The following is a 20,848-nucleotide window of genomic DNA, read 5'->3' as shown; positions in this document are numbered from 1 at the left end:
TTCACCAAGCAGGTCATCACTGGGGGCCATCATCATGATGTACTCTTGAAGGGATGTAGTTTCCTCCTGGATAGTGGCTCTGATGCTCACTAGTCCTCGGTCTCCCTCTTTCCGCTTTGTGTAGAGCCTCAGGATGCTGCACTTGGGGTGAAACCCTCCATGCATTGTAAGGAGCTTCCTTGTCTTGATGTCGGTAGCCTGCATCTCTTCCAGTGGCCAGGATACAATGCCGGCAGGGTATCTGATTACTGGTAGGGCATAGCGGTTATATACAGTATATGCCACGATGAGTGAGGATGATGACCCAGGACTGCTTCATGGCAAATTCCGTTTTAAAAAGCTGCCTAATGGAAATCTGGATAAAACAAAAGTTGTGTGCACACACTGCTGTGATGAACTGTCCCTCCATTGAAGCACATCCAGCCTAAAGTACCACCTTTGGGCAAAGCATATCTTCGCTAGTGTTAGCAATGACGCTAACACCGCAAAATCAAGCCGCAGTCATCAAGCTACACTGGCAGAGTGCGGACTTGGACTTGTCAACAAAAGGACAACAAGTAGGTTGACTACTGCTATCGCTAGATGGGTAGCCAGAGAGTGTAACTTAATCGAAGACAAGGGCCTTGAAAAGCTCATCCAGATAGCATCGGGCGATCCAACATACAGAACACCTTCACGGGCAACTATTGCCACAAAAATTCATGAATTTTTGGAAAATGAAAAGGCAACGAAGGTGGAGCAACTAGCCAGAGTTACGTTTGTTGCACTGACAGGAGACCACTGGACAAAAAAAAAAAAAAAAAAAAGGTTATGACTGGCTAACTTAAGCAGTGTTTCTAAACACCTTTACATACATTTTAGTGTAATGTTTTTCAGTTAAGTGTGTGAAAATTGACAAATTATTTTTATTTATTTATTTTATATCTCACACAGCTTTCAGGCCATTTAGTGTAAAACTGCAAATGCTGCATTTATTTGTGTGAAATGTTTAATTTAACAGACAAGTTGTTTACACATTTTTTGAAACACTAGTTATTGTTCCTGTATTGTGCTTGTCTGCTCTTTAAGTTGGCCGTTAATTTTGGGCAATATGCCAAACGGTACTTGAGCCATATTGTTAGTCTGAGTACCTTTAATCTGTTAAGCTCTTTTCTGTATAATACTGACAATTTATTTTATTTTATACGAGCTGAGTTGTTAAATAAAATTTTAAAACTCTATTCGGTTAAGTATTAATTCATTCATACATCAAACATTTCATCTGAAAACAAATTTTAAGTCAGTTATAGTATTTTCCTAGATTTTTTTTTTCCTGAAGAGCAACATGCGATTAATCATGATTAATCACACAGTTGACATATGATTAACTAAATTAAATTTTTTAATCGTTTGACAGCACTAATATATATACACACACACACACATACACACACACATATACATATATATATATATATATATATATATATATATATATATATATATATATATATATATATATATATATATATATATATATATATATATTAGGGGTGTCAAACGATTAAAATTTTTAATCGAGTTAATTACAGCTTAAAAAGTAATTAATCGCAATTAATCGCAATTCAAACCATCTATAAAATGTGGCATATTTTTCTGTAAATTATTGTTGGAATGGAAAGATAAGACACAAGATGGATATATACATTCAACAAACGGTACATAAGTACTGTATTTCTTTATTATAACAATAAATCAACAAGATGGCATTACCATTAACATTCTGTTAAAGCGATCCATGGATAGAAAGACTTGTAGTTCTTAAGAGACAAATGTTAGTACAAGTTATAGAAATTTTATATTAAAACCCCTCTTCATGTTTTCGTTTTAATAAATTTTTTAAAATTTTCAATCAAAAAATAAACTAGTAGCCCGCCATTGTTGATGTCAATAATTACTTACACAATGCTCATGGGTGCTGAAGCCTATAAAATCAGTCGCACCCAAGCGCCAGCAGAGGACGGCAAAACTCTGAAAAACACAACAAGTACACCTTTCACTGTGCTGTCATTTTAATCTGTTTGAGCGGGGCATTTGCCTGGACGCCTCGCTGGAGAGGTGTTCCGGGCAGGTCCCACCGGCGGGAGGCTCCGGGGACGACCCAGGAGACGTTGGAGAGACTATGTCTCTCTGCTGGCCTGGGAACGCCATGGGATCCCGCCGGAGGAGCTGGTTGAAGTGGCTGGGGAGAGGGAAGTCTGGGCTTCCCTGTTAAAGCTGCTGCCCCCGCGACCCGACCCCGGAACAAGCGGAAGATAATGGATGGATAGGTGACTTGAAGTTCCGCTCTGAGACCCCCAATTTGGCCAAATTTCAAATTAAAAATAGTTCGGGGGCTTAATGCGCCATGAATCTGCTATGGCAGCATATACACATCTTGTTTTATCAAAGCCAATAGTTCTCTTGGCTTAAAATACAGCAGTTTAGTTTAAAGAGGGGTGCAAAAGCAGAAATTGCTTTTTCAGCCTCATCTGTATTTTCCGCTACATACTGTATATGTATAAAACTCTTCCCTTCCCATGGTAGGGTGGGTAGCTGTTCATCTCAAGCTCGGGTCCTCTGGTAGGCCTGGGAGCTTGAGGGTCCAGTGCAGTAGCTTTCCTGTTCCTCGTACTGCGTTCTTCTGTATGGAGATGTCTGGATGTTTCACGGCCCTGATTATAAAACGACCCCCTCTTTTTCAACACTCAAGTTTGAAAAAAGACTTTATGAACACCCAATTATTTTTTATACAGAAAATAATTACAGTACATCTGAAACATGATTATAACAATGTATTTGAGAGAAAAAAGCATGTTATTTTGCCCCATTGAAATCTTAATATCTGAACATTTAAATATGTAAACTAAAGTGCAATCACATTCGTAAATGAATGGCGTCTGTTTTTTGAAATGTAAATAAACCAATCTATTCTGATAAAACAACAAAATTGCAATAACTGCATTAACCATCAAAGTGAAGTCTAACTGTAACTTGTCTTGAAACAAATCTGAATAAGGAAAAACATTGTAATAAAATAATGCAAACTGATTAAACTTGAGAGTAGCTGAGATCTGTCATGACAGAACATCGCTTCAATGATATCTGGCGCCATTTAGCGTCGTGAATGGGTATGTCTAGACTGCGAATATAAGACGACTCCCACTTTTTCAGTCTTATTTCAATGCAAAAACACCGTCTTATATTCGGGCCAATACGGTAATTCTCCAGTGTGGGGGACACGGCCCCCAGTGGTCCTATGACCACAGGCACTACTGTCACTTTCACCTTCCAGGCTCTCTGCAGCTTTTCCTTGAGCCCTTGGTATTTCTCTAGTTTCTCGTGTTCCTATTTCCTGATATTGCCATCGTTCGCGATGGCTACATCGATCACTACAGCTGTTCTAAGATGCTTATCAATGATCAAGATGTCCGGTTGGTTGGCCACGACTATCTTATTAGCTTGTATCCGGAAGTCCCACAGGATCATTGCCCTCTCATTTTCCACCACTTTGTTTACCATTGCGACCTAGCAGTCTCTTGTCCATACTCTGCACAGATGTTTCTGTACACTATACTGGCTACTGTTGTCATCCAACATGCCTCCTAGACATACTAGTACATTGCATCGCTGCAAATATAAATTACAATCAATTACAAAATAATTATGTTCTGTGCTAATTATTTCTTCAGTTACTGTTCTAGTTGTTTCGATAATTGCCAGTTATGGTATTTAGTAACACTTTATTTGACAGTAGTCCTAAGACCATCATAACTATGACATGACACTGCCATGAGCTTTAATGAATGCTTATAACAGATGTCATTTTGTGTCATCCAGCAAATTATCTCACTTTTGAATGGATGTAAAAGATCCCAGCTTGACTTACATGAGGTTAGTGACATAATTTGCCAGATGACACGAAATAACAATCGTCATAAGCATTCATTAATGCCTTAGATAGTATCATGTCATCATTATGATGGTCTTATGGCAGTCTTATGACGCCGCTGTCAAATAAAGTGTTACCTATTAACTCAAATACACTGGGGCAAATAAGTATTTAGTCAACCACCAATTGTGCAAGTACTCCTACTTGAAAAGATTAGAGAGACCTGTAATTGTCAACATGGGTAAATCTCAACCATGAGAGATAGATTGTGGGAAAAAAACAGAAAATGACATTATTTGATTTTTAAAGAACTTATTTCCAAATTGGAGTGGAAAATAAGTATTTGGTCACCTACAAACAAGCAAGATTTCTGGCTGTCAAAGACGTCTAACTTCTTCTAACTAGATCTAACGAGGCTCCACTCGTTACCAGTAATAATGGCACCTGTTTTAACTAATTATAGGTATAAAAGACACCTGTCCACAATCTCAGTCAGTCACACTCCAAACTCCACTATGGCCAAAACCAAAAAGCTGTCGAAGGACACCAGAAATAAAATTGTAGACCTGCACCAGGCTGGGAATCTGCAATAGGTAAAACGCTTGGTGTAAAGAAATCAACTGGGGGAGCAATTATTAGAAAATGGAAGACATACATGACCACTGATAATCTCCCTCAATCTGGGGCTCCATGCAAGATCTCACCAGGTGGCGTCAAAATGATAACGAGAACGGTGAGCAAAAATTCCAGAACCACACGGGGGACCAAGTGAATGACCTACACAGAGCTGGGACCACAGTAACAAAGGCCGCTTGCAGTAACACAACGCGCCGCCAGGGACTCAAATCCTGCACTGCCAGACGTGTCCCCCCGTCCAGGCCCATCTGCGGTTCGCTAGAGAGCATTTGGATGATCCAGAAGAGGACTGGGAGAATGTGTTATGGTCAGATGAAACTAAAATAGAACTTTTTGGTAGAAACACAGTTTCTCGTGATTGAAGGAGAAAGAAAACTGAATTGCATCCGAAGAACACCATACCCACTGTGAAGCATGGGGGTGGAAACATCATGCTTTGGAGCTGGTTTTCTGCGAAGAGACCAGGACGACTGATCTGTGTAAAGGAAAGAATGAATGGGGCCATGTATCGAGAGATTTTGAGTGAAAATCTCCTTCCATTAGCAAGGGCATTGAAGATGAGACGTGGCTGGGTCTTTCAGCATGACAATGATCCCAAACACACAGCCAGGGCAACAAAGGAGTGGCTTCGTAAGGAGCATTTCAAGGTCCTGGAGTGGCTTAGCCAGTCTCCAGATCTCAACCCCATAGAAAATCTGCGGAGGGAGTTGAAAGTCCGTGTTGCCCAACGACAGCCCCGAAACATCACTGCTCTAGAGGAGATCTGCATGGAGGAATAGGCCAAAATACCAGCAACAGTGTGTGAAAAGCTTGTGAAGAGTTACAGAAAACGTTTGGCCTCTGTTATTGCCAACAAAGGGTACATAACAAAGTATTGAGAAGAATTTGTGGTACTGACCAAATACTTATTTTCCACCATGATTTGCAAATGAATTCTTTAAAAATCAAACAATGTGATTTTCTGTTTTTTTTTAGGGCTGTCAAAATGATCGCGTTAACGGGCGGTAATTAATTTTTTAATCACGTTAAAATATTTGACGCAATTAACACACATGCCCCGCTCCTATGAAAATGACAGCAGAGTTAAATGTGTACTTGTTGTGTTTTTCGGAGTTTTGTTGCCCTCTGCTGGCGCTTGGGTGCGACTGATTTTATAGGCTTCAGCACCCATGAGCAGTGTGTAAGTAAGTATTGGCATCAACAATGCTGGCGGGCTACTAGTTTATTTTTTGATTGAAAATTTTACAAATTTTACTAAAACAAAACATTAAGAGGGGTTTTAATATAAAATTTCTATAACTTGTACTAACATTTATCTTTTAAGAACTACAAGTCGTTCTATCCATGGATCGCTTTAACAGAATCTTAACAATGGTAATGCCATCTTGTTGATTTATTGTTATGATAAACAAATACAGTACTTATGTACCATATGTTGAATGTATATATCCATCTTGTGTCTTATCTTTCCATTCCAACAATAATTTACAGAAAAATATGGCATATTTTATAGATGGTTTGAACTGCGATTAATTACAATTAATTCATTTTTAAGCTGTGATTAACTCGATTAAAAATGTTAATCGTTTGACACCTATAGTTTTTGTTTTTTTCCCCACATTCTGTCTCTCATGGTTGAGGCTTACCCATGTTACCAATTACAGGCCTCTCTAATATTTTCAAATGGGAGAACTTGCACAATTAGTGGTTGACTAAATACTTATTTGCCCCACTGTAAATCAACAAATAAGCCACACTGGACTATAAGCCGCAGGATTCAAAATGAGGGGAAAAAGGTAGTGGCTTCGGAGAATTACGGTAGGCTAAATCACTGGTTCCCAACATTTTTGCACCACAGAGCGGTGTGAAGTGGGCCTTTTTTTTCACAGATCGGCAATGTGTGGCAGAAAAATACAGCAAATATAAAATAACAATTCAGTCTTAGAGACAAACGTTAAGTGCAGGGAAAATGGAACTCACTATACACTCAATCAACCTGACAGCGGCGTCTCCTAAAACTTCAAGGCAAATATCCTTGGTCGCTGGCATAATATGGTTCATATGGGTCCTTGAAATCCTTGAAAATGGTTGGAGGTGTTAGGCACTCGATATTTCTCAGCACCCAGTCTAAAAATATAAATAATGAAATGAAGGGAAAAAAAATAATTTTGCTTCATCGCTGCTTCACCCGCCTCGCACCGTCACTCCCAACAGTACAGTGCATTTGAGTCACATAGAGTAGTATTTAAAGTGCGTATGACACCAAAAAGCATGTGTATTTCATATTTCATGAGGTGTTTTATGCTCCTGAATGAAACGGACCGCTTGAATGTGCGTGGAAACGATTGTTTTATATTTATCCAATTTTTTAATCCCGCGCCATGAAAATAAGTTACTTTCGGCTCCAGTGTCGTGTTTAGGACGATTGCGAATGTGACGTGACCCGGGTCGGCATCTCACAATACAGCATTGCTTTATAGCATGTATATGGGCTGTGGATTCAGCTGATTTTGCGGATTAATTCGTTTATTTTTCGCATCACGCCAGCCAAACGGCTGCAGGCTTTTGTAGCTGCACCAGGGAGAGGCTTGTGAGCCTTTTTGGATTTCAGAAAGTTCCCGTTCACCCCGAGATCGCCCAAAACAAGTGTGCAACAACTGTGGGACCATTGGACTTACGAGGAAGTGAGTAAACATAGTTTTTTGTAGTATGTTAAATACTGGTATCATGCCACACGTTTTAATACCAAGGTAGCTTGCATTTTGTGGCTGATATGCTCCTTGTCCACCCGGCCGATGAATGGTGGCTTGTCGCACATCCCTTTGCTGGGAGAGCTCTATACTCGGTTAATTGCCCTGTTCGTGTGCCCGGTGTTCTGTCAAATTTTCCACCCGATCATAAATTGCAACTTTGTGCTAAAAATGGCCGCGAATACAGCGATTACAAAGTAAACATTACAAACTTTCTTTAAACAAAGGACTATTTACTTATGTTTGATCATGGATGGGCATGTAGAAAAGCCATGTTAGCTGCGCAACAACTGCAGCCGCTCTCCTTTGACTCTCTCGCTGTTTACGTCTTCGCCGTGTAGTAAAGCATTATTTTGCCACATTCGTGTTGACCATTTGGCAGCTACTCGCTCCTCCGACGTCGGCCGGTTTGTCCGGCGGTCATTGTCCAGCTGCTTTCCCGTAAATGAGCCCTCAGCAGGGGAACGACGAGCTCTAACTTGCTCGCCGCCGGGCGGGTTGCCGATCGGCGAAGACAATCGACAACCCCGCCGCCATGTGAAATTATCTCGGCTAGTTATGCGTGATTTTTCGCTTCGAAGACTTTGAAACATCACTCGGTCCGGGTTAGCAGGTCGGCTAGCTTTCACGCCTCTTGGTTTGTTTTCATTCTCCGAAGCCGGGGCAGGGAAATGACAGAAGCCCAACTAACTACGGTGGCATAAAATAACGTTCGGGAAGTGCAACAGTAAAGGTGGAGTCGACAGTTTTGACCATTATGGAGTAATTTTGTCATGTCGTACTGAATAAATGCATTTTTATTATTTCATATTCCATTTAGCACAAGACTGTGATTTGTCAAGACCATACCATTTATTTAGCTATTGGGGAAAAATACTTGGATAAAAAGAATAGCCTGTAAAAATATTGGAGATACTGAAACAATGACATTTTGCGGCTCTCTTTGTCGCATCTTCCTCGTTCTGAATAATTCTCCCTCAATGTGCTTAGTAGTAAAATAGATGAAACCATTTTCCTGCCAATGTCATCCTCCTGTTGGGGACGCTAGAGCCCTATAATGGTAGGCGTGGCTAACCAGTAGATTAAAAGACTATTTTCTCGTCATCTGCTCTTTGCCAAATTGTTGTATATATTGTCGATTCGTCTCTAAATATGATTCTAATTCACATAATAATGCTATTTAAAACTTTTTTTCTCCAGTCGTACGCACTTTAAATGCTTGCGAATTTGCTGTGGTTTAGTGCAATACTTTTATCGCATGATCAGTTCCTCTTGTTGTCATGCTAATTTTCCTCCACCCCGCTGCCAGTCGCCGTTTAATCCGGCTGCGACTTTCTTTATGTTCTTGAGCCTCATACACAGCACAACTTCAAGAAACAACACAATTTATTGAACAGAACACACATGACATAACAACAGCAATCATTACTCTCACTAATGGTTGCCACAACTACCCATCATCCATTGCGGCAGAACAGGAAAAAAAACATAACAGTTGCTATAATATTTTACTCTTTTATAAACTGTCACTTCGCCGTAGGCATATTTACTTACCAAAACGATGGGCCATAAGTCAAGTAAGTGAAGGTGCTGAAGAGAGGTCTGGCTGACGGCAGGGTTCACCGTGGACATGTGCGGGAATGTTTTGGTGTCAGAAAAGTGCAAAATAGACGAGGCAGATCTGTGTATGTCTGAAAGAATGCTCAAAGAACGCCGGGTACAAAAAAAATTATTTTTAATTTCACTGAACTGAGATACATCAAGTTAGGCATGTTTTCCAGCCCCAAATTATACTTATTGTCCACAACAGATTGATAATAATCGAGTTTAGTTTACTTATCATATTTAATTAAGTTGTATATTAGCATTTACAGTGCATGGGTTAAATGATAAACATGAGCAAATCATCGACTCTGCCATACAGTGCTGCTCGAAAGTTTGTGAACCCCACAGCGATGGTCAGATTTTTTGTAAAAAAAACTAAAATAACCTTATTAAATGTTAAGTTATACCCAAATCCACAATACTGACATTCCAAATAATGGACTGAAACAAAAGAAATAGTTATATTGTCATTCTTTATTTAACAAAAGTGGTTGATTTAAGAAAAATTCAGATATCATGTGTGCAAAAGTATGTGAACCCCTTCAGTTAATAGGATATTGCGCCTCCTTTTGCAGAGATTACCTCAACCAAACGGTTTCTGTAGTGACTAATCAGCCTCTCACATCTACTTTGGGGGATTTTTGCCCATTCTTCCTTGCAGAACGCAGTCAGTTGAGAGAGGTTTGATGGGCGTCTGGCATGAACTGCTCGCTTCAGGTCCCGCCACAGCATTTCAATGGGATTTAGGTCAGGACTTTGACTGGGCCAGTCCAGAACACGAATCTTCTTCTTTTTCAGCCATTCCTTGGTTGTATTGCTGGAATGCTTTGGATCATTATTATGTTGCATGATCCACCTTCTGCCAAGCTTTAACTTCAAAACAGATGGCGTCAGGTTATGTTCTAGGATTTGACAATATTCCTCAGAATTCATGATTCCCTGGACTATGTGGAGTTGTCCAGGTCCTGAGGATGAAAAGCAAGCCCAGATCTTGACATTCCCACCTCCATGCTTCACTGTTGGGAGAAGGTTCTTTTGGTGGTATGCAGTGTTGACTTTTCGCCAGACATGGCGGTTTTGGTTGTGACCAAACAGTTCAATTTTGCACCTACATCAGTTGATGAAAACTCTTTTTAATTTAGTCTCGACAACACAACTGTTAAAAAAACAAAAAAAAAACTACTGAATTGATTGATTAGGAAATCAGGTTGAAATAATAGAAAATTCCAAAATGTTGAGGGGGTTCACAAACTTTTGAGCAGCACTGTATAAGCCTTCCTGTATTTGCCTACGTGACACTGATTTCCATTTCACTGTTTTTTTCTCTAGGGTGAAGACTGCTCTGTTACCTGTCCAACAGGCCTCTATGGAGTCAACTGCACATCGTCATGTATTTGCCAAAACGAGATCACATGCTCACACATTGATGGCTTTTGCAGTTGCAAAGAAGGTTGTCATTGTCCTTTAATTGTCGTCATTATTGTCCCCTCTTGACACTCAAGATTCTCACTAGACTAGATGTTTCTCGCCTGAAAAGCATTAGCAGAGTTAGCATTACTCCTATACTGTATTACCACATGAAGAAAGACTGATGAGTAACAGATTTTAGTTTTCACATACAGTGGGGCAAATAAGTATTTATTCAACCGCCAATTGTGCAAGTTCTCCTACTTGAAAAGATTGGAGAGGCCTGTAACTGTCAACATGGGTAAACCTCAACCATGAGAGACAGAATGCGGGAAAAAACAGAAAGAACAAACAGAAAATCACATTGATTGATTTTTTAAAACTTTATTTGCAAACCATGGTGGAAAGTAAGTATTTGGTCAATACCAAAAGTTTATCTCAATACACTGTTATGTACCCTTTGTTGGCAGTAACTGAGACCAAACGTTTTCTGTAACGCTTCACTCTTCGCTTGGTGTAAAGAAATCAACTGTGGGTGCAAATATTAGAAATGGAAGACATACAGTGGGGAGAACAAGTATTTGATACACTGCCAATGGGTTTTCCCATTGGCACTGTGTATCAAATACTTGTTCTCCCCACTGTACAAGACCACTGATAATCTCCCTCCATCTGGGGCTCCATGCAAGATCTCACCCCGTGGCGTCAAAATGATAACAAGAACGGTGAGCAAAAATCCCAGAACCACACAGGGGGACCTCATGAATGACCTACAGAGAGCTGGGACTACAGTAACAAAGGCTACTATCAGTAACACATTGCGCCACCAGGGACTCAAATCCTGCACTGCCAGACGTGTCCCTCTGCTGAAGCCAGTACACGTCCAGGCCCGTCTGCGGTTCGCTAGAGAGCATTTGGATGATCCAGAAGAGGACTGGGAGAATGTGTTATGGTCAGATGAAACCAAAATAGAACCTTTTGGTAGAAACACAGATTCTCGTGTCTGGAGGAGAAATAATACTGAATTACATCCGAAGAACATCATGCCCGCTGTGAAGCATGGGGGTGGAAACATCAAGCTTTGGGGCTGTTTTTCTGCAAAAGGACCAGGACGACTGATCTGTGTAAAGGAAAGAATGAATGGGGCCATGTATCGAGATTTTGAGTGAAAATCTCCTTCCATCAGCAAGGGCATTGAAGATGAGACGTGGCTGGGTCTTTCAGCATGACAATGATCCCAAACACACAGCCAGTGCAACAAAGGGAGTGGCTTTGTAAGAAGCATTTCAAGGTCCTGGAGTGGCCTAGCCAGTCTCCAGATCTCAACCCCATAGAAAATCTGTGGAGGGAGTTGAAAGTCCGTGTTGCCCAACGACAGCCCCAAAACATCACTGCTCTAGAGGAGATCTGCATGGAGGAATGGGCCAAAATACCAGTAACAGTGTGTGAAATCTTGTGAAGAGTTACAGAAAATGTTTGGCCTCCGTTATTGCCAACAAAGGGTACAGAATAAAGTATTGAGATGAATTTTTGGTACTGACCAAATACTTATTTTCAACCATGATTTGCAAATATATTCTTTAAAAATAAAGCAATGTGATTTTTTTTTTTTTTTTCCACATTCTGTCTCTCATGGTTGAGGTTTACCCGTGTTAACAATTACAGGCCTCTCTAATATTTTCAAGTCAGAGAACTTGCACAATTAGTGGTTGACTAGATACTTATTTGCCCCACTGTGTATTATTAAATAACAAAAAAGCATGACGGTAGACAATTAAAAAAAAAAACAAGTTGTAAAATGTGTGGCATATTCAAGATTATTAAATAATGCTTTTGTAAAAATTGAGGTTAGAAAAACACATTTCATTGCTCACAGAGGAAGGTAAAGAATAATTTCATTGTCTTTATGCTTACCCAAATGCAAAACATTTGTCATTCTCATATCGTTGCATCCAATCAAATTAAAATGACATTTTTGATATCTGTAAAGTATAGTTAAAGTTGTTCATACTGAACGTGAAAATAATTTTGGGTGGCTCATCACATAGTAATGATGTCATGTGCAAACAATATGATGAGGAAAACAAACATTTTGATTCTTGACTCTGGGTCGCAATGGAGCAGAAAAGTGACAGCAGCCAATGAGAAAGAAGCTTAAACAGTCGGAAACATAGATCGCTCCAATTGTTAGGCATGAGTGAAATTTCCCATGTGCCAGTAATAGCTGTCGCTTTAAACAAGAAAAAAGGGCCAACATTCAGTTTTTCAGTCATAGGTGACAGTTTTAAATATGCAATTCAATGATTATCTTGCATGCCAATATGTATCTCCTCTGGTTTTCTGTGGGGGTCAAGTACAGTATATAGTACAGCCTCAGGTGAGTCGAGTTCCCCCTTTGAAGATTATACCAAGTCTAAGGGCACTTTTACACTAGACCAGTGCGTCCCAATTATTTTCTGTTACAAAGTAAGACATAAACGCACCCCCCCAACGCTCTGCAGCCACTGTAAATAGTATCATTTGTCTATAAACTCAATATTATTATTAAAAGTAAACTTCTGCATAACATTGTGTCCTTTTAAAGGGATAAAAAAGGGTATTAAAAGGGTATTAAGGGTATTTTAAAGGGTATTAAAGGGAAAAAAAGTAATATAGCTCAACTTACAATAATGTATAACTTTATTAACATTGCTTTGTTCGTAAGAGAAATGACTTTGCATCAATTTGCCTGAATTAAAAAAAAAAAAAAAGGGGGGGGGGGGGCATGTCACATCCAAACTGTAAAAATACAGTCAAGGTACATTTACCATTTGATACCAGAAAATAACATTTAATAAAATCAATAAATAATAATTCAAATTGGTTAGCAACATTCACTCATGAGGACAATATGCTAAACAATTTGACCTAAAAAAATTTTTTTTTTTTAAATTTATAGAATAAAAATGACAGCGTCATTGGACAGAGGGAAAGTTTTTATTTTTGCTGCAGGCAGTTTCAGCTCCTTTCCTATGGTGTGGGGTTATTTTGCACTGAGCAACTTGGTATGCCACCTTATATGATGCTAACAGTGCTTGCTGGTATACTGACGTAACACTGACAATAAAGCGAGACGATCGTTGGTAATATTCGGCACGTTTTTGCTGAAAAAAAAAATCAAGCGGCTTATCAATATGATTGGGGCGTAATGTCTTTAAGTGGCATCTTAATTGATTTGGATTCCTGCTGTCCGCTGCACACATTTTTAGACACAGTAAATAACCAGACTGGTCTTTCCTCGTATTAAAAGCCAAAGGCCAAAGGCCGGAGCCCTACTGGTGGCCGAAAAGTGTCATTGCATGTAATTAACTTTCCCATATATGATTTTAAAATTAGAATTTTCTGGTAAAATATTGTCTATAAAAGTTGTAAAGCAATAAATCAAACAAAAATGGATGAAGTGAACAAAAATGATATTTTTATAATGGGTTAAAATTATTTTTTGAACAGATCATGTGACCAGTACCTTAGACGGTATTTTGCTTTTCTTAGCCAAAATTACCCAAGGACCAAAGAGGCAAGATGGCTATACGTAATTTTTTTCAAACCTAAGCTTTCAAAAGCGACAACAACTACTGTGCAAGAACCAAGGATTGAAAATGTGGCCCATGAAACGCTAGACACCACCGTCAAAATAGTGAGCGGAGTTTCAATTTGCCCCACTAAAGACACTAATTGAACAACAGAGCCACCATTGTTGTCTTGCCAATGTAGTTACCCCCGTCAAAAATTGTATCCCCTGGCCACGGGAGCGCGCACTTACACACACATTACTTATGCATTATGTCGACTTAAGCAATTAATTGAAGCCAGAAAAGAACCACAGATATATATTTTGGACATCACCCTTTTTTTTAATTGGAGAAACTCCATACAGGACTTGAATTACAGTAATAACAGTTACAGGTCATCCTACGAGTAAAACAGTAAAATATTGCCTTTTTTTTTTTTTTTTTTACGTTCGGTAAGTATGTTACGTTATCCGACAGAAAAAAAGTTTTTTGGGGGGGATGGATGGGCCATGGTTTAAAACCTCATAGATAACTACATCACCAAAACACGGAAATCAAGCAAATGAGTGCAGCGTAGTGGCTCCACCCAGGGGATACAATTTTTGACTGGGGTAAATACATTGGCATGACACCAGCGGGCGTACCATATTCGATTGATGACGATCTTGGTGAAAAGTACAGCCGAAGCAGCCTGATTTACAATTCCCCTCAAGAATGACGGGAAACAAAAAAACGCTAATTTTTTTAACTTATTATAAATATTCTTGTAAGTTAATTTTGTTGCTGACACTGCGTTTAGGGGTCATCAACATGTTGTGACATCCCTGCCCCAAAAGTCAAACTCCGCCTATGAGCGCTACATACGCTTTGTCGTATTTCCTCGTCTTAGCTCTTCATATCTGCGGTGCACTTTGCTGTGTACGCTTGTTTGGTTCAAATACTGCGCACACGCTAAAAATGAGAGCGCCACTGCCACCCACTAAGTGGATGTGCAATTACACTTTATACTAGTGCGGCAAAAAAAGTATGTTCCCCGAGGTCACATGCACCACCCCCGTCTTCACTCTGCACCCAACTATTTGAGCAGTACTCCATTAGACCAAGAGGACCAGGGTCCAGTTGGAGAGCTACCTCGTAACAACACTTGTTAATGTCTTGTTGAAAAGGCTCAGTTTTCACATTGCGCCACCCGAACTTTCTGAGTAGCATGACATTGACGAAAAGCGCACTCACAAATCTCTTAAAAGAAGCAGATGCAAACAGAGCGATAAAACTAATAAATGGTCGATTTGGCTGTGTGTCTAGGTTGGCAGGGAGTGGACTGCTCTATCCCATGCTCCAGTGGAACCTGGGGTCTAACCTGCAATCAGACATGTCAGTGTGCTAACGGGGCAGCTTGCGACCCCATTAATGGAAACTGCTCCTGCTCCCCTGGCTGGAGGGATGAATTATGTGACATTCCATGTCAGGTTAGTGTTCTCAGAGATACATTTTTCCTAAACATATCTTGTTTATGTTCATGTCTTGTTCATTTATTTTTTTAACTTTATCTTTAATGACTTAAAGAAACTTAAGCTCTTTGTATACCGTAGCTCATTTGTTTCCTGGCTTGTAGGAAGGAACATATGGTCTGGACTGCAAAGAGAGATGTGACTGTGCAAATTCAGACGGTTGTCATCCAGTAAGCGGCTCTTGCCGCTGTGTCACAGGTTGGACCGGTAAGTCATACTGTACATCCACCCTTTTTCTTCCAAACATAATGATGCTCATTATAGCCATTGTAGTCATATAAACAGTAAAACTTCAATCACAGAACATGTCTTAAAACACAAACTTCCTTCCTGAGCGGGATGTTGAAACCACTGCTGTGCTGCCAAATATCAGAAATGTTCCCGTTGCGGCATGGATTGCACTAACATTCATGGTTTCTTATGCCTTTTTGATGGTTGTTATATTTGTCATTACGTTCGCGATGGGGCCACCGATGTGAATTTTTGTATTTTTGACAGTTTACTCTCAAATTCCAGGGTACCCGCGGGTTATTAAAAATATTAAATAAGCACTGAATTTAGTTTTCCATTATTAAAGGTATTAAAAGTATTAAATTAGCTGTTGTAAGTCTGGAATTTTTTTCACCGTGGTCTTGATTTTCAAGAACAACTCAGTGCAACCTAAATTATATCCGTAAGTTTTTTTGTTTTTTTTAATCCATAACGAAGATGACGCATATAATTTTTACGATGCACTGCACTACAAATCGAAATGCAACTGGTGCGTGCCAAACCACCACAACCGGAAAAACGGAGAATCCATCCACCTCTGCATCGGGAATGCGTCCGTTTGTCGGTGGAACGAAAACCCTGCAGGCAGAAGTATTGTGGATTCTGAACACCAAAACAGACCACCATTCATATACTTCAAATGAGTCCATTGGTGATCTGTTTCGGATATTACGTCATTTTTGGTCGGCATCGGCTGTCACAATGTTGGTCATATTGCGTTTTGTTCCAGAGGGAGCGTTCCCGATGTCTTAACTGTGTTTTGTAACGAATTTTGCAGTTGGCAGAAAAAAAACCCGCACATTTTCTTAATGTTTAAATAGTCGATATATTTTTTATGGCCATTATAAATTCATTTACACAATGAAATAACCCTGGAAAAGTTTGTTAACCATAACGTTGCTCAAATCGTGTTTTTTTTTCCCGGAGCGAGCATTCCCAACTTCCTAACTGCAGTCAATTTAAGCTCATCAAGACTTTTAGAGGTAAAATCGTGCCTAAAAAGTCCAGCCCGACCCGAGCTGGTCCGCGGGTATTAAAGCCCGACCCGCATTTTTTGTGATAACATTTGTGACGATGTCTGCATAAAAGCCTGTCTTTTATAACGAATTCTCAGTTGGCAGCAAAAAAAACGCACATTTTCTTAATGTTTAAATAGACTACATATTTTTATGATAATTATAAATTTATTTACACAACGAAATAACGCTGGAAACCTTTGTTAAATATAAATAAACATTTGCGGTTTTGCGGACTCGCAGAGGGGAAGATTAAAAAGGGTGTATAGGCACGCTCTGGCTCTGCAATGAACATACAGTGCCTTCTTTTTTTTAATCCAAATTATTTATTTTATAACAGGTTTTCCTTAGTTTATCATTCATACATCGTTAATATATAGTTATTTCAAAAAGTTAGCGAGAAAGAACCCTGGCCCGGCCCGACGTAATAATTGGCATTTTAATTTTGGTCACGTTTTCAGTTTAATATAGCTGTTTCCAGCTTGGTATGTTTATAATTGCGATGTTTGTTTACCGCTTTTCCTCTTACTGCGAAGACAGAGGAAATTACATCGGCCGCGCTATGATATTTAAGTCACCAGCCATCTGCTGTGAGCCGGGAATTTAACGCCTGCTTTCACGCACACTGCTTCCCATGTCAGTCAACACGGGAAATTGTTTTCACACACAACTGCTGCACAGTTAAGTCCCGCGATAGTCCCGTTGTTTTGGAGTATCTGATAGGGGCTCAAGTTACATCCAGATACTTTAGGTTGCAGTTTATGGGTCATGCGAAGGCAGTGGACCTGCTTAAACATTTCGGTTTGCCTTTCGAATGAATGTGAATTTCGCCGTTTTAACTCGAGAGTTAGCCATGTTCACTGGGGTCTTGGCAGGTGCACTAGCGGCTAGCCTGTTACAGAAGATGGCTGGTCTGAGTCCTGTCCTCCTCCTCTTTGTGTCCATAATTATTGTGTGCGTGTGTGTGTTTAAAACAATTCTGACAGACTTTATAATGTTACTTTAAATGTGTTTTAATTGTATCGTCAATATATGTGCATTCTTTTGTCAAACACACTTAGTAATTGAGGTTAAATTTGATGTTCAGTGCTTTATTTATTTAATATGAATCAATATGATCTAAATAATAAGTGCGAGAAAAGTATTAATTTTCAGTTGAAATGGCATTGAAAAAGGTCTTAAAAGTCTTGAATTTAGATTTATCAATCCTGGGGGGGACCCTGAATTCACTAAAGTAGATCGTAATGGAGCGATCAATGCAAAACTTTTCTCTTCTAAATGGACCCACCTCTCAAGCAGGAAAAATATTTGAAACTAGAAATGCAGTGCTTAGAAGGCACAGGTGTACAAGGATTTTTCATAATTCAAACTATGCCAAAACTATTTGGGATCCACGAGCCAAACCAAGGGGGAAATTGGGTGGACATTTAAATATTCGAAATATGGCATCTAAACGTGAATAGCTAGAACATCTACTCCTCAAATCCAGTATTAGCTTTCTTGGCTTTTCTGAAACATGGTTGACAGTCTTTATCAGATGCTGTAATTACCATCCCTCAGTATAATGTGTTTAGGAATGACAGTACACATGGCAGGTATGGAGGAGTTCTATTGTACGTCAAAGGGCTCACAGCGGTTTCAGGGCCTCATCTAGAGGTGACTGTAAGGTCCGACTCAAAAAAAAACAGCCTCCAGTCAAAATTCTCTCTCTGTAAAGGCCAGTAAGATCTTGACCAGTTTACCAATCGCCATCAGGGTGTGTCCTACAATACGAACCATCAAAACTCACCTCCAGCAGTGGTTGAAAGTTAACCAGTCCTGTAACCACTAACTTTTATGTTCTTAGTAGCCTACTGTACTGCAGTTTGTTTTATTGTAACCTCTTTTCCTTTTTTGGCTTTTCGTGTCTTTCTGTTCCATTACCTGCCTAGGGACTGTGGATGTAAATTAGTATTTTTTCTATAATCCGGCATGTTTACGTCTTTTAGATGTGTCTAATAGATGTTCATCAATATATACTGTCCCTGTTAAATAAATGAATACATCCAAGATATCCTCCCTTCTCAGGGGACAGTGTCTTGGTGAAAGTAACTATTGTGGTCATGAAACAATTTACGTCTTGTATAATGAAAGGCAATCCATAGGGCAGATCTACAGAAAGGAAAACAAGTTTTGCATCAGGAAATAACACCACAGAATTTGGATGCGTTGTGTTGAACCTTCCATCCATCCAGCTATCCATGCATTTTCTCTACTGCTTGTCCTCATTAGGCTCACTGGTGAGCTGGGTGAGAAGAGGAATGCACCATGTAATGGCAGGCATGAAAATGGGTCAGGGGTTAAAAAGGTGAGAAGGGTATGGAGGAAATATGTTCCGGTACACTGTACAACCCAACAAAATATTGAGCTCTGTCGACCCACACTGTGTTTCAGCAGGGCCGTGCAGAGACTGGTGGCGGGGCGGGTGCTCGTAGATCAAAAGGGGCACATTAACAAGTATTTAATACACCTTAACATAACTTCAATTTTAACCAGCTTTAGATAATAATTGCCTGTGATTGTGACATACTTTAATCGGGAGGGGGCGACAGTGAATAGAAATCAACACTGTCATCAACACTTTCTGGCTGTGACTCAAGTCATTCAGTCAGTCTGCCTCTTTTCTTCCTTCAACCTCTGCATCAAAACTTCCTTTCTAACTTGTTCATCTGAGAACAAACCACATCAGATGGTCACTGAGCCACCAACAGCAGTTTTCTCAAAACTATTATTTCATTATTATCCATATTTAACAACTCTAGCACCTAATAATTAATAAAGCACTGACATAAAATCTTATCGAAAAATAACATTGTAATTGTGTTTATAATTGTATTTTATACCCAACTATCCTTGCAAACTTATTCTTACCAAGTGTGCTATTCACCCAGCCGATGAGGTATCCACTGCCTTTAGCAGCCTCATCCAACTCATTTTTATTCCCTCAATATCCTTTCCTAACGAGGCATGTCTATATAATGAAATATAAATCTTTAAAAAAAAAATTAAATCAGACTCCCCGGTGGCTTTTATTTTTAAAGCTTCCTTAATTTGTTTCTCAGTAACTATGGAGGTAGATTTGTGTCTTTATTATTCAATCAAAGTTGCTTCAATCGAAATATATATTTTTAATCCCCAAAAAGTCACTTCAATAAAAAAAAATGTGTTTGAATGCAAAAATAAAGTTGAGACAAAAAAGCATTTGAAAACTTTTCTTGATTGAAACAACTTTTTCGATTGAAGTAATGTTTTGCGTTCGGGCCACATTTTGGCTAGGACATTTGTGTCTTATGCAATAAAAAAAATAAGTTGCTTCAGACAAAAAAAAAATTTTTTTTTTAAAGAAATTCACTTCAATCAAAAAAATTAAAATCTTAGGAAATAGTTTGCGCATGCGTCAATCATCGTTTAAAAAAGTGAGCAGCTTGAGAGGGTTTGAGTAGACTCACTATGAAGCATTTGTTAAAGCCAAGCATTTTCTTACTACTTCATTCTTGTTTAAAAATAATTCGGTGGGACAGTAACATGTTTAAAACTTATCATATTTCTTACATTTTGAAGTGCTTAAAACCATTTATAAATGATACTTTGGGGGTGGAGGGGTGAAAAAAACATGTCTTCTATATGTTTTGTTATGGTGTGCTGGGAATCGGACCCCAAAGCAGACAAGAGAGAATTCAGTTATTATATACAAGGTGTATTTTCAGGGGCGCGTCGAAGGTCGTAGAAGCACACGTGCGCGTCGTGTGGTCGCTGACAGGTGTAGACGTGATATCAGGCAACGGTACAGATCAGGTAGCAGGCACGGGGAATCCTGGGACGGAACAAAGGTCAGGTTAGCCGGGTGTATATATGTAGAGAATACCTGAGTGCTTGACGTGACTGACGGGAATATCGAAAGAGTTGGACTGGCGACGAGTGGCAACGACGATCAGGCTTTTGTAGGCGGCTGATGTTAATGGCTCGGAGCTGTCATCGATTCCCCCCGTCTGGTCTCCAGCCTGTAATCAAGGAGCCCTAACAGTACCCCCCCTTCACTAGGCGTCCGAGACAAGCGACCAGGATTGGCGTGATGGAAATCGCGAATCAGGGACTTGCACAACACCTACTTGGCAGGGATCCAGCTCCGCTCTTCAAGCCCATAGCCCTCCCA

General features: G+C 39.6%; 1 protein-coding gene across 5 annotated transcripts in view; it reads left to right on the top strand.

Moving 5' to 3' along the window:
- LOC130916860 (multiple epidermal growth factor-like domains protein 11) overlaps positions 1-20,848 on the top strand; it is a 345,443-nt gene that overhangs the window by 196,134 nt on the left and 128,461 nt on the right. For all 5 annotated transcript variants that reach the window (XM_057837918.1, XM_057837935.1, XM_057837926.1 and 2 more), the window contains exons 11-13: positions 10,231-10,351; positions 15,165-15,328; positions 15,475-15,577. In XM_057837918.1, coding sequence (XP_057693901.1) covers positions 10,231-10,351; positions 15,165-15,328; positions 15,475-15,577 — 388 coding nt within the window. The remainder of the gene's footprint in view (positions 1-10,230; positions 10,352-15,164; positions 15,329-15,474; positions 15,578-20,848) is intronic.

Source organism: Corythoichthys intestinalis, chromosome 1 (genome assembly GCF_030265065.1).
Source record: "Corythoichthys intestinalis isolate RoL2023-P3 chromosome 1, ASM3026506v1, whole genome shotgun sequence".
Classification (NCBI taxonomy): Eukaryota; Metazoa; Chordata; class Actinopteri; order Syngnathiformes; family Syngnathidae; genus Corythoichthys; species Corythoichthys intestinalis.
The sequence above is the reverse complement of the archived record's forward strand: the minus strand, read 5'-3'. Positions and strand labels throughout refer to the sequence as shown.